At 30.2% G+C, this 13,714-nt stretch overlaps 2 protein-coding genes and 1 long non-coding RNA gene across 3 annotated transcripts in view; all 3 read right to left on the bottom strand.

Annotated features, from left to right (window-relative positions):
• Positions 1-1,087: 1,087 nt before the first annotated feature.
• Positions 1,088-1,822, bottom strand: LOC139428945 (uncharacterized). Its single transcript, XR_011639625.1, has 3 exons — positions 1,632-1,822; positions 1,281-1,576; positions 1,088-1,218 (listed from the first exon to the last, which is right to left on the bottom strand). It is a non-coding gene; the product is annotated as an uncharacterized lncRNA (long non-coding RNA).
• Positions 1,823-2,943: 1,121 nt separating this feature from the next.
• Positions 2,944-4,462, bottom strand: LOC111418046 (RRM1_TatSF1_like and RRM2_TatSF1_like domain-containing protein barc). Its single transcript, XM_023050479.2, has one exon. It carries the CDS (start codon positions 4,355-4,357, stop codon positions 3,002-3,004), a length of 1,356 nt encoding a protein of 451 aa, XP_022906247.2. The 5' UTR covers positions 4,358-4,462; the 3' UTR covers positions 2,944-3,001.
• Positions 4,463-6,846: 2,384 nt separating this feature from the next.
• The window catches only part of LOC111418043 (SPG7 matrix AAA peptidase subunit, paraplegin), a 29,882-nt gene continuing 23,014 nt past the window's right edge, over positions 6,847-13,714 (bottom strand). The window contains exons 3-9 of the mRNA XM_071194015.1: positions 13,407-13,709; positions 13,218-13,355; positions 8,705-8,932; positions 7,836-8,646; positions 7,576-7,778; positions 7,211-7,522; positions 6,847-7,148 (exon numbers count right to left, since the gene is read on the bottom strand). Of these exons, the coding sequence (XP_071050116.1) occupies positions 6,945-7,148; positions 7,211-7,522; positions 7,576-7,778; positions 7,836-8,646; positions 8,705-8,932; positions 13,218-13,355; positions 13,407-13,709 (2,199 nt within the window). The 3' untranslated portion in view covers positions 6,847-6,944. The remainder of the gene's footprint in view (positions 7,149-7,210; positions 7,523-7,575; positions 7,779-7,835; positions 8,647-8,704; positions 8,933-13,217; positions 13,356-13,406; positions 13,710-13,714) is intronic.

The raw sequence follows: 13,714 nt of genomic DNA, 5'->3' as shown, positions 1-13,714 counted from the left end.
AAAATTTTGACTGTAAGTTTTTTAAACTGTTTTATTTTAATATTTTAATGTGTTTTTCGTTTTTGCTAGTTTCGACCTGAAGATGAGGGTGTAACCTCGAAACTAGTCTCGATATATAATCTGTTTTTTATTTAAATCAATTGTCAAAGTGTCGTCAAGTTGGTATTGAAAGTAAAAGCGCATGTCGTGACTTTTACTTTAATTGTGTGCCACCACTGTCTATCAAATTTGTTAAGATTGATTAAAAAACAATTTTCATATAATTTTTTTGCTGCTAAATCTACCATAAAAATGTTAAGAAAGGGTAGAACGGGATGTCAACTGTCTAAACGCGAAAAAAACTCTATAATTAGGTATTGTGAAGAAGTACAGACGGAGACACCAAATACGAATTTAAAATATATATGTGATAAAGCTTCACGTATTTTTGATGTATGTGTATTGCACTTGAGTTTTAAAATTAAATTTGTATTCAACATAATTGTATTAGGTTCACAGCACGACGGTTTTTAAAATTATTCAAACCTACAAAAAATATCAAACTGCAAAAAAACCAAAAACACAAGGGCGTTGTAAAATGAACTACAAAACGGATAATAATTTATATTTTATTAAAGAAGAGTTAGGAAGACAAATACAAAAATTGCATGATAAGAAACAGTATTTTAATCTTAATGATTTACTTAATTTTACAAGAAATGAATGTGATTTTACTAATGGTAGATCAAAATTACATAAAATTATAAAATCTATGGGATATAGATATAAAAAGATTAGCAATAGAAAAGTGTTAATTGAACAACCACATATAGTTTCAAAAAGAATTACATTTTTAAAGACATACTTGCAATACCTAGAATCCGGAGAGTATACTTTTGTTTTTCTTGACGAAACTTGGATTTACGAAAATGGCACCCAAGTTTATCAATGGGTAAATGAAAATGAAAGATTCGGTATTCCGCAAAGAGCAGAAGGCGAAGGAAAAAGATTTACAATCTTGCACGCAGGCACTTCGTCAGGGTTTTTGCCAAATTGCGATCTCTTGCTCAGTGACAACACGGAGCACAGAGATTATCATAAAAATATGACGTCAATTATTTTTATTGAATGGGTGAAAAATCAATTACTTCCAGCATTAAATAATTTGGTTGCGAAGTGTGCGGTAGTAATGGATAATGCTCCATATCACTCAAAACAAATCGAGAAAGCTCCAAGTTTCTGCACAAAAAAAATGATATGAAAAAATGGTTAACTGAACATAATATACAGTTTGAACCAACCTTAAATAAAAAATCGTTATGGGAAATAATCCGTTATTACAAGCCTCAAATTGAAAAAACCTTTGAAATTGACAAATTAATAAGAGACCATGGCCATACTGTTCTTCGTCTTCCTCCATACAATTGTCAATATAATCCCATTGAACTATGTTGGGCGTTCTTAAAAAACTTATTACAATAAACATGTTCAGTCCAGCTCGGAGAAAAAGACCTGTCGTGTCAAGGAGACTTGGCAAAAAGCTCTTGGTCATTACACTCCGGAGATGTGGGCAAATAGTGTTCGCCACTGTGAAGAACTAATTAAAAAAGAGTGGACAACATTAATGGGAAATTCATTAATAACTGATTTACCTCCTGTCATCATCCAACTAGCGGAAGACTCAGATTCTTCCAGTAATTCTGATTTTTAAACAATATTCAAATTTTAATTATAGCACTTAATTATGTTATCTTAATATATTGCTCACGAGTTTTAATTTCAAAACGTAGATATTAGCCAAGTGACGAGAGATTAGTGGCTTCGTCTTTAAAGTGACAACTTCGTTTAGAACATAGATAAGATATAATATATTTGTTATATAGATGGGCAACTATAAACATTTGATTGAAATGCGCAATTAGTTTTGGATACTGTCACCTACAGCGCTGAAATCATTGGCAGGCGGGAAATATAAATTAAATTTGTTATTTGGAAGGTTTATCGATGATTTTTTACGAAAACATTGCTTGGAGACAAAACTTTACAAATTGTGCAAAACTTTAAACACATTAAATTTTGTCGTTTACAATGTTTTACAAAAAAACATTAAAAAAAATATAACTATATAGGTATTAAATTATTATTTGGTACAGGGTTTATTAAAAAGTCTTTAAATGAATAACAAAGACTTTATTCTATAATTTTTTTATTATTATTTTTACCACATCGTTTCCTTTTAATTTTATTGTATTTATCCAATGCTGCTTCCGCATCAATCGAAGTGTACTTATTATAAAGCAACAACAACAAATCGCTTTTTCTTCAAATCGCTAGCAACTCTTCCACTGTACACAATACAACGCAATAAAAATATTACTATGTCAAACCTGGTCAAACCAGTCAAACTGACCATTCAAAAAATTGCCAAAATGGGTTCTGTAATCGAAAGCAACGCCATAAGTGACAGTATCCAGAATTAAACGTATGCTCCCAATTTCATTAATACGAGTGACTGGTGCATGGTTTAGAATATACACAACCTTACTTATTATTTAGTGGAAAATATTATAAAGCGTGGTCATAGAACATGGTATCTAGAGTGGTACAGACCGTTTTTCTATAAAAATTTGGCAATGACAATTGATTTAAATAAAAAACAGATTATATATTTAAATAAAAGCAAGTTAAAGAAGTTTTTTCTAGTATATCTTTTTAGTATATTATTTAATAGAATAATTCAGGTTTAGTCGTCTTGAGGGACGTGCGACTAAATCTACTGCCATACCCTTCACTTTGTAGCACAAATCGAATTGTTTCGACTTTATGTTAAAATAAAATAGACTTCTAATATCCTTTGTTTAAAAAATTCATTGAATTACATTTTAGGAGCTGAGATATTATCATTTTCTGGGGTGCATATAGACTTTACTATATCACTGTATTTGGAAACAATATAAATCGAAATTAATAAAAAAATTCTTTTTATTAGTACCTAATCATTATTGATTTACATTATTTCTAATTAATCAGTTACATTTTTTAATTGAACTTTTTCTCCCTCTTTTCCTTCTAAATATTTATCCCAATTATCAATCCTCTCAGAAATTTCAGCCTCAGTTTCAGCAATTTTATATTTAGTTTTTCCATCCCAAATTTCCGCAGTTAATTTCCTTTTACCAAACCACCGATTATTTAAAAGCAGAACAACGGCATCCGCTTCTTCGGGTTCTTTCATGTTAATTTGCGCCACACCTCCAGGATGTCGATCGTAAAGCATAACCTTACGTACCTCACCGCATTTCGAAGCTTCTTCACGTAAATCTTGTTGGAATTCCAATATAAGCCCGACGTCTTCATCGAAAAGTTTCGGTTCAAACAAATTTTTAATTATAACGACTTTTTCGTGTTTGGCACGTTCGCCGATTGGTTTTTCCGGTCTCCAATCGAATAATTTTTCTTGCATCCTTTTTAATTTTTGTTTTTCTTTACGTTTTTTCGTTTTCGGTTTAAGCTTTGGGTCGTATTCACCTTTTAATTGAAATTGGGCTCGTTCGACTTTAATTTTTTTATCTTTAAACATGGATCCATCCAAAAGTTTTAAAGCTAAATCAACGGATTCAACCCTTATGTACGTACATAAAGCGTCCCCTTTAAATAAATCGGTACCTGATTCTTTGTACATTTTTATTTTCATTTTGTGTGTAATGGTATCTCGCATAATTAATCCATATTTTTGCATTAAATCTACAAATTCTTCTTCGGTTGTGTCTAACGGTAAATTACTTACATAAACTTTCGTGTTTTGTTCATCGTCCAAAGTAAACCAAGATGGTTCGGAGGCTTTTCTTTTAACACCTTTATGGTTTTCAACTTCTAATTTAATTTCTTCTTTCGATTCTTTTATTTCGATTTCTTTACTTTTTTCTGTTGATGTGTTATCGACAAAACCATAACTCATTTGGTATTTTGCCATAAAATCATCATTTATTTTTGGAAACCAAGCATTTTTTTCCTTATCCCAAAAGAATTTTGTTCCATCATTATCTGTATAAGTGTGAGTATCATCTTCAAATCCGTACTCAACATTTTGAGCTTTTGCTTCCCACTTTTCCCTCTCTTTATTCCATTGATATTGATAACCTGATGATGGATCTGTGTAAATTGCTATATCTCCTTCATAATGTACATATTTAGGATCATATGTACTTTGAGACTGGGGTTGATTTTCATTCGGATTATCTCTAGCATCTTGAACAATTTCATTATTATCATTAGCTTTTTTATCAGTTTTTATCGTTTCTTTATTATTTTCTGAAGCATTTATATTTATAGAATTATTTATACTCGCTTTATTACTATTCTTCTCTTCTAATTCCATATTTTTTAATTAGTTTATCATAACCACAATAATAACCTTAAAATGTCAACGTCAACCTGAACATAACCTCACTTTATATAAATTTATGTTATTAAAATTTTAATTATTATTTATTATTTATAATCGTTTTATTACTACTTTTTCTCTTCTAATTCCATATTTTTTAATAATTAGTTTATCATAACCACATTAATAAGATAATAACCTCAAAATGTCAACGTCAACTTGAACATAACCTCACTTTATATTATAAATATTTTAATTAAAATTATTATTAATTACAAATAAATTAAAAATAAACAATTTTGTCCACGACTACCTTATAATATATACCTTATGAATAAGTTTTCATTATTCGCGGGCATTCACGGGTAACCAACTTGACAGACTAATAATAATTATTTGAAACGTTAAAATTTCAAAAAACTTCAATTTAATTCAATTTTTTAGGAGTTTCTAACAGTTTGACATTAAAAAAACCTAAACAAATTCCTTTTTTCGTATGATTTAAGCATAAATTAATTAATTTTCGTAAAAAAAACGACGTTTTATAAAATTGACATTTAATTTTGACATATTGTTGTGAAGTTGGCTACAGTTAGTAACATTGAATTTGTCACATTTGACGTTTAAACTTTATTCAAAAATATATTTAAAAAATAAATTTATAGAATTCTACTCACATATAATGAAGTATTATTCACTCAGGTTAATTATGCCACTCGCTACTAAGAATTGCAATCCCTGGGTGGTTCAAATTCGATGTCCGAATATGGGGTTAGATAGGTCTATTTCTTATTGTTTTAGAATAAAGCTAAAAATAAGCTTTTTTTTGAGGTCGTCAAAGAAATTAAATTTACAGTATCCTGTAAATTACGGTACTATAACTAAAAATTATTCTACTAAAAATTTATATAAAATTTACTTCATTTTCTAATATGTAACATTCGAATATGTTAAACTTTTCGTAATCCATCTTAAAAAATATAAAATTTACTTTACTTTCTAATGTTACATATTCTAACATGTTAAACTTTTCGTAATCCATCTTAAAAAACAGGATTTTTAATTTAACACTTCAGAAAATTTTTGAATACAAACAAATGTTGCTATGTTTATTTGAATTAAAAAAATTTAAAAAAAAATATATTATGAGCGCCATCTATCAATAATTAATTAAGTTATTTAATAATAATATTAAATATTAATAAAAAATGTGAAATAAATACAATCTATTCCAACTTTTGTGTAAAACAAATATAATTATGAAATAGTTCAACAAATGTATTTGTTTCAAATATCAGAAATATGTTTTTTTAATTTTTAGCTATAATTTACAGGAAACTGTAAATTTAATTTCTTTGACGACACTAAAAGTTTATTTTTAGCTTTATTCTAAAACAATAAGAAATAGACCTGTCGAACCCTATATTTTTGTAATCAGAAAAGAATAACGAATTTAATAAACGAATAATCAGTGGTTGTTTCCATTTAAAAAAATGAAAATTGTCATAATATCGCAAAATCTAAAACTGCGTTATCAAATTCTCTGTAAAAAAGTGTCCATATAATGTCTTAGTTATAGTACTCCACCTATAATAATAACCAAGATAATTGCACTTGCTGACTTTACCATATTTTCAATTTTGGCCTGGTTTTTGACATTTAGTAGTTTCTCGAAAAACAAGATCATGACATGTAAGCTACTTTTTTTCTAACTCTTACAGTTTCCAAGATAGCCTATTCGGACATCGAATTTGAACCACCTGTACAACTTAGTATAGAGATAAGTTACGTTAAATCAATGTCCCAGCTCTGTGTCGGTTCTGATGTGAATCACCCTGTATATAATTTCGCTGAAATATCCTGATTTTTTTTATTAAATTGGAATTTAGTGACTTATCATCAATATTGGCTTCTTTGCTTTCCGTATAATTTTTTCTCATTTCAATGATAATTTATAATCATTACTACTAATTACTACATTTATAATCATTACTACTTTTTCTCTTTTAATTCCACATTTTTTAATAATTAGTTTATTATAACCTCAAAATGTAAACGTCAAAAACATAACCTCACTTTATGTTTTGAATTTATCTTAATTAAGATTATTATTAATTACAAATAAATTTAAATTAAAAATAAACAATTTTAACAAACACAACGTTTTATTATTTCACGACACAACAAAATATGTAATTTCCTAGAATTTTCCTGATTTTTTTATTAAATTGGAATTTAGTGACTCATCATCAATATTGACTAATTCGCTTTCCATATAATTTTTCACCATTACTTCAATAATTATTTATAATCGTTTCATTACTACTTTTTCTCTTCTAATTCCATATTTTTTAACAATTAATTTATTATAATCTCAAAATGTCAACGTCAAAAACATAACCTCACTCATTTGAATTTATTTTAATAAAATTTTAATTAAGATTATTATTAATTAGAGATAAAATTGAATTAAAAACAAACAATTTTAACAGACACATTGTTTTATTATTTCACACAATAACAAAATATGTAATTTCCTATAAATAATACTAAAAATTAAAGTATTACGTTCGTTTCTAATCTATACTTTAGAAGACGGAGGTCTTTCTTTTGCTGTTTGATTTATTTTGGGTGGATTTGGTAAAGTATCACCGGCTTCTTTTCTAACTGATTCTTCAAATTCCGCTGGTTCAATTAGCCTCTTCTTCCCGTGAGGGGGTGGGCCAATAAGAGCTTCAACATCATCATAGTTTAACGTTTCTTTTTTTAAGAGTTCTTCAGCTAACTAAAATAACCAAAAAAAATTAATGATTATTTAATTTAAATACGATTATATTATTTATTTACCAATTCTAATTTATCTCTATGTTGTAAAAGAACTTGTTCGGTTCGTTTATAAGCTCTTGTAACTAATTTTTGTACTTCTTCATCAATAACAGCGCTTAATCTTTTACTGAACGGTTTTCGACCTTTCTCTTTTATTTCTCTATCTGGGAAACAAACCAAACCAACCACGCTATTCATACCGAATTCTCTTACTTGGGCGTACGCCATTTTTGTGACTTTTTCTAAATCGTTTTGGGCACCAGTTGTGATTCGGTTAAATGTTAATGATTCTGCTACTCTTCCTCCTAATGTCATACACATTTTTTCGAATAACTACAAAACAATAAAAAATACCATGAAATAGAATAAAATGGAATAATTTTTACTTCTTCCGTGCTATGAAGCCTTTGATCTCTCGGTATATATTGAGCAAACCCTAAAGCTAAATTAGTTCTTGGTACAATAGTAACTTTAAGTAACGCATCGGTGTGCTTTAACATCCATCCAACTAAAGCATGTCCCGATTCGTGATAAGCGACGATTCGTTTAGTTTCGGGAGTCATCGCGTGACTTCGCTTTTCAGTTCCACCTTTAAATAAAACATTATTAAAATAAATTAATTATTTTGGACTAATAAATTAATTACCAACAACTCTCTCAACGGCATATTCTAAATCGTCCCTACAAACTTTTTTCTTTTTACATCGAGCGGCGTGTAAAGCAGCTTCGTTGCAAATATTTGCGATATCAGCACCGCTAAAACCTGGTGTAAGAAACGCTAAAGGTCTGGAATAAGATGGTGGGGGTTGTTCTAAAACGATGCTTTTTAAATGTTGTTCAAAAATTTGTTTTCTTTCGTCTAAATCGGGGAGATCAATTAAAATGTGTCTGTCAAACCTTCCAGGTCTTAATAAGGCTTTATCTAAAATATCGGCTCTATTTGTTGAAGCTAACATTATAATATTTTCCCTCGTAGACATCCCGTCCATTTCAACTAACAATTGATTCAACGTTTGTTCACTTTCCCCAGTTGATCCGGTAGCTCCAGCTAATTCCCCACTTCTTTTTCGTCCAATCGCGTCAATTTCATCGATATAAATGATACAAGGACAACGCTTTTTCGCTTCTTTAAAAAGATCTCGTACTCTCGCAGCTCCTAATCCCCCAATCATTTCAATAAATTCTGATCCATTCATTGATAAAAACGGTACATTCGCTTCCGTAGCCACAGCTTTTGCTAAAAGCGTTTTCCCACAACCGGGAGGTCCTAATAAAAGAGCTCCTTTTGGTACTTTCGCCCCTAAACTTTTATAATGTTCGGGTCGTTTCAAATAATCAACAAACTCCATTACTTCTTGTTTAGCTTCGCGAAGACCAGCAACATCGGCGAATTTTACACCTTTTCCTGTTCCAATTAGAGGATCAACCAAGGTAAATTTAGCTTTCCCCATTTGCGTCTATAATTATTAATTATTTTAATATTGAAACATAAAAAAAAAAGATTTAAAAGCTTACAAACCCATCCATACTAATTGTTGTTCTGATATTTCTACTTCTCGCTATGATCGAAAGTAATAAACCTACGATGAATAATGATAAAACTAATTTCCCCGCTGAATCTCCACCACGTTCATAAACTACCGGAACACCATCTGTAATTCCTAACCTTCGTTCGGCTTCCCGTAGTTTATCTTCAAATTTTTGGATATCCACTACGTTCATGTGGTAAGTTTTATGATCAGCCTATAAATGATTTTTTTTAAAACCCGATACTTTCTAGTTCTAGGTCTAGTATAAGTTATAGTTCTAGAACTAGAATCGTTCGGGTTTAGCCGTCTTGAGACGTGTGGCTAAATCCGAATGTTTCTAGTTCTCGGTCTAGTGTCAGTTAAAGCGGCCTTCACACGATCAGTATACATACATTGTCAGTATCTGAGTATTGACAATAATAATAACTCTTTATTGGCGACATACAATAGTATTTGCGCAAGTCAAAAAAGCGTATAATACATAAAAAATAAAATAATGAAAAAATGCATGTAACGAATGTATTATCCAATAATAGCTACACAAGCTTTTTGACGGTATGACATCTTTGACTGCCAGCGCAAAACACAACACTAAGTAGATCGCCAATAAATATTGATAGTCTGAAGCAACTACAGTTTGTCAATGTTTATTGGCCATATTGACAATATCTTATTGACAATATACAGTTTGTCCCAGGATAGATGTTACAAGAGGTATAATGAGTTAAAAAATTTTGAATTTTATTTTAAGGCTGTGGAATTATGCCCTGCTTGGTGTGGAGAGAATTTTAAGTATATTATCATATTTTGAAAATCAACTCGGCCTTGATAGTGAAGCGAAAACTATTTTGAGTTCAGGTAAAGTAACCTTTTTGTTCATGATATGGCAAAATATCATTAAGAAAAGTTGTTCAGAATGAGAAATTATGGCAAAATTTCAGAAAGACCTACCTACACTGATTAAACCACCATATTATAGATTAGATCAGAGTGAAGAAAAAAAGACAATGAAAAATGCCATAAAAAAAATGATTTAAGTAGTCGCAAATATTGACAAATAAATAGTATTATTCCTCAGTTTTAGTTCACATTTCAGTTACTATACAGGTGTCCCGTTAAGCGTACGGAGCGGCTGTATATCGACAACGGTAAGGTCTAGAGGTTTGGGAAAAAATCTTTATAAGCAAAGTGACCAAGAGAAATACCTGGAAATTATTTTGGAGTTCGTAATTCGACCGCTAGGGGGCGTAACTGCCATTGAGAAACATAAAGTTCCCGCTATCTCAGAAACTTAGACGATGAGCTATAATTTTGACAACATGATTTAATAGCTTGGATAATACCGCATCGCTTTTGTTTTGCGATATTTCTCATATCTGTCATAATAAGGGAGGGGGAGGCCAATGCGTTTTCATATGTTTACATTTTAATATCTCCTGGACCATTCAACCGATTTGAATATTTTTGGTGTTGTTTGAAAGAGCATTTTATGCTCTTTTTAAAGATATTTTCAATAAGACCGTTTGCTTTAAAACAAATAAGCCAGAGGGCGTTATCTGCAGCGATTACATATTTTTGTGATTTTTGAAGAAAAGTTAAATGGAACGATACTATTTACTTCACAGATTCTTAGTCACCTTAAAATTTGCTAAATTTTAGTGAAAACCGCATCTCGATATCGCCACCCGTTCTCGAATTATAGAAGAAAAAATCTTAATTTACAACTAATTTATGGTTTTCTTCAAAATATTGTTCAAAAGTGTAACAGTTTATCACCTTATTATTAAGGAAAGGGGTTATCTATCATACCCCGTAACTTTGCAGGGGATGGTCAGAGGCAAATAAGAAAAAAGACGTCATTAATATTTTTAAACGTACTATAAGGATACATAATATCGCCAAAATCAACAGGGTAGTTTTTAAAATATTCCAAAAAAGTAGGGGTAGTTTACCTCCTGAAGCCCTCAGATATATGTGTGGTATATCAATGGAAAGCTCTTTGAAAATGAATATCAGTTTACATTTACTACATTTCGATAGCTATTTTCGCTTTCAACCTATAAGCGAATATATATATTTCGCCCCGATTTCCAACCCTTATAACTCGCCCCAGGGGCTTTATTAACACGTATAAAAAATCCGTAAACCTTATTTTTGGTCATACTATCGCTGTACCAAATTTCAACAAAATCGGTGAGAGACAGTTCTGATACTTCCCTTGTCAGTCAAAGCCGCCTTTGTTTTGAAAATATTCTTAATATTCTCTTCACACCTAGCAGGGCTTAATTCCTTAGCCTTAAAATAAAATTTCAACATTTTTAAGTCATTATACCTCTTGTAACATCTATCCTGGGACACACTGTATATTAATCCTGTGAAGGCCGCTTAAAATGTATTCTTTCTTATCAATTAATACTATTCCTGCGTTTTTATCTCCAAGTATAATAATGTTAGTTATTTAATAGTTTCTAATGGTTGTCATTTGGTTTTTGTGCGTTTTAAAGTTTTGACAGTTGGTGTTAAATCTTTTTTTATATTGAAAAAATCTTTATGTATACAGGGTGTATCTGAATGACTGCAACAAACTTCAAGGGGTGATTCTTTAGTGAATTTTAAGGGTACTTTGATATATGAACCATGGGCGACTTCGGCTCCCCTAAGGAGCTACACCCCTTCAAAAATGGCGGAAAATTTTGGTTTAATTTTTCTTTCTCAAAAACCATAAACGCTAGGAAAATGAAATTTGGAGAATATGTTTAACTCATAATAGGGCACGTTTTGACCTTATTTGCACTTTCAACCTACCCTTCTAAACTACTAAACGTAACCACCCCCTTTGCATTTTTGCTAAAATTTTTTTATGCAGATGATAAATACATTAGAAAAATTTTACATAGATTGATGAAAGTATTCTAAAACTTTTTTGTCTCTCTGAAATTTTTCCAAAAATGACTAATTTTTGAGAAAAAAAATAATAAAGCAAACACTGCCCGTTTAACAACGGGGTTCTTGATCAAAAGTTGGAATGAATTTTTAATGAAAAAATCTTGGTAGGCTTTGCAATCTTTGTCAGAAATATTTTTGACGTTTAAATGTCAGTAAATGTCACTATTATTATTGTTTTTCAAATTAATTTTTAAATAAAGTTCTATCGCATTTACGCTCGTTCACTCGACGTTTCAAAATTTTAAATAAAACAATAATAATAGTAAGAAAACCACTGACATTTAAACGTCAAAAATATTTATGACAAAGATTGCAAAGCCTACTAAGATTTTTTCATTAAAAATTCATTCCAACTTTCGATTAACAACCCTACAGCTTAACAGTTAGTGTTTGCTTAATTATTTTTTTTCTCAGAAATTATTAAGTTTTAGAAGAACATCAGAGAGACAAAAAAGTTTTAGAATAGTTTTATCTATCTAATTGAAATTTTTGCAATGTATTTATCATTTTCATTAAAAAAATCTAGGCATAAATTGAACGAGGGGGGTTACGTTTAGTAGTTTAGAACGGTAGGTTGAAAGTACAAATAGGGTCAAAACGTGCCCTATTATGAGTTAAACATATTCCCCAAATTTCATTTTAGCGTTTATGGTTTTTGAGAAAATAAAATTAAACCAACATTTTCCGCCATTTTTGAAGGGGTGTAGCTCCTTAGGGGAGCCGAAGTCGCCCATGGTTCATATATCAAAGTACCCTTAAAATTCACTAAAGAATCACCCCTTGAAGTTTGTTGTAGTCATTCAGATACACCCTGTATACAATTGGCTTTCTAAATCTATAGCTAAATCTTTATCTTTGTTTTTTATCAATAAATGTATATTTGCGGCCAAGTTGTAGTATTTCAATTTCTTTTTCGTTTAAACTAACATTTGTTAGATTGCGTGCTTAGTTGACGGTAAAAAAGAAATCCTTCTCATGTTTCTTAAATTTAGATTCTAAGTTGTTTTACTCATGTTTTTGCAACGAACCTGAAGACGGAAATAGTATTGACCGAAACCGGTTGTTAAGAACAAAAAAATTAATTTCTTCGGAATTTTTTGACCTTTTATTTGGAACTAGAATCATTCAGGTTTAGCCGTCTTTAGAGACGTGCGGCTAAACCCGAATGTTTTTAGTTCTAGGTCTAGTGTTACTTTTACACTAGCACTGTTACTATGTAGAACTAACACTATACTTAGAACTAGAATCATTTGGGTTTAGTTGCATGGCTAAACCCGAATGTTTCTAGGTCTAGGTCCAGTGTTAGTTCTAGTTTTAACTGTTATTCAGCGCTAGATTGTTGTATATTTTTATTGAATTAGTTGAAAGGTTAAATATACATATTAGAAAAGTACATGTATTAGATTATATAATAAAACTAGAATCATTTGGATTTAGCTGTCTTAAGAGATGTACAGTTAACTCATAATGTTTCTAATTCTAGTGTTATTTCTACTTTTGTTTCATTAAAACTAGACAATTTTTTTAATAAAAATTATTTTATTTATACAAACCTTTTTTCCTTTAATAACCGCTCCATCAAATAAAATAATAGTAACAATCTCCACATCAGGTCGAACAATGATTTCTTCAACTTCCCCCTTAGCCAACATTTGATATAAAAATTCATTCCACGAAACGTACCTCACAACCTATAATTAATTCTTTTAAAATCAATGTAATAAAATAATTTTAACATTTACTTCTGGTTGATTACTACTTGGAAACATTAACGATATAATAGCAATAACCATATAAGCTGATAACATCCAAAGAAATGCTTTGGCCAATAACGATGAAATTTTATTATCATCATCGTCATTATTATTTTCGTTTTTATCAGGTCGTTTTTTGGGATCAGTAGGACCAGTTGCGCTACTTCTATAAGTACTTTTATGAAACTGCCGTGTGTTTAGGTATCTTGGAAGTTTGGTTATGTCATCAAGACCGGATCGTTTTATAAGACTACAAACAGCATTGAATTCGTTATTTATAGTTTTTGTGATCTAAA

Source organism: Onthophagus taurus, chromosome 1 (genome assembly GCF_036711975.1).
Source record: "Onthophagus taurus isolate NC chromosome 1, IU_Otau_3.0, whole genome shotgun sequence".
In the NCBI taxonomy this organism is placed as follows: domain Eukaryota; kingdom Metazoa; phylum Arthropoda; class Insecta; order Coleoptera; family Scarabaeidae; genus Onthophagus; species Onthophagus taurus.
The sequence above is the reverse complement of the archived record's forward strand: the minus strand, read 5'-3'. Positions and strand labels throughout refer to the sequence as shown.

Excerpts from the sequence above, each read along its gene's own strand:
- LOC111418046 (XM_023050479.2), bottom strand. The coding sequence starts at position 4,357 with ATGGAATTAGAAGAGAAGAATAGTAATAAAGCGAGTATAAATAATTCT.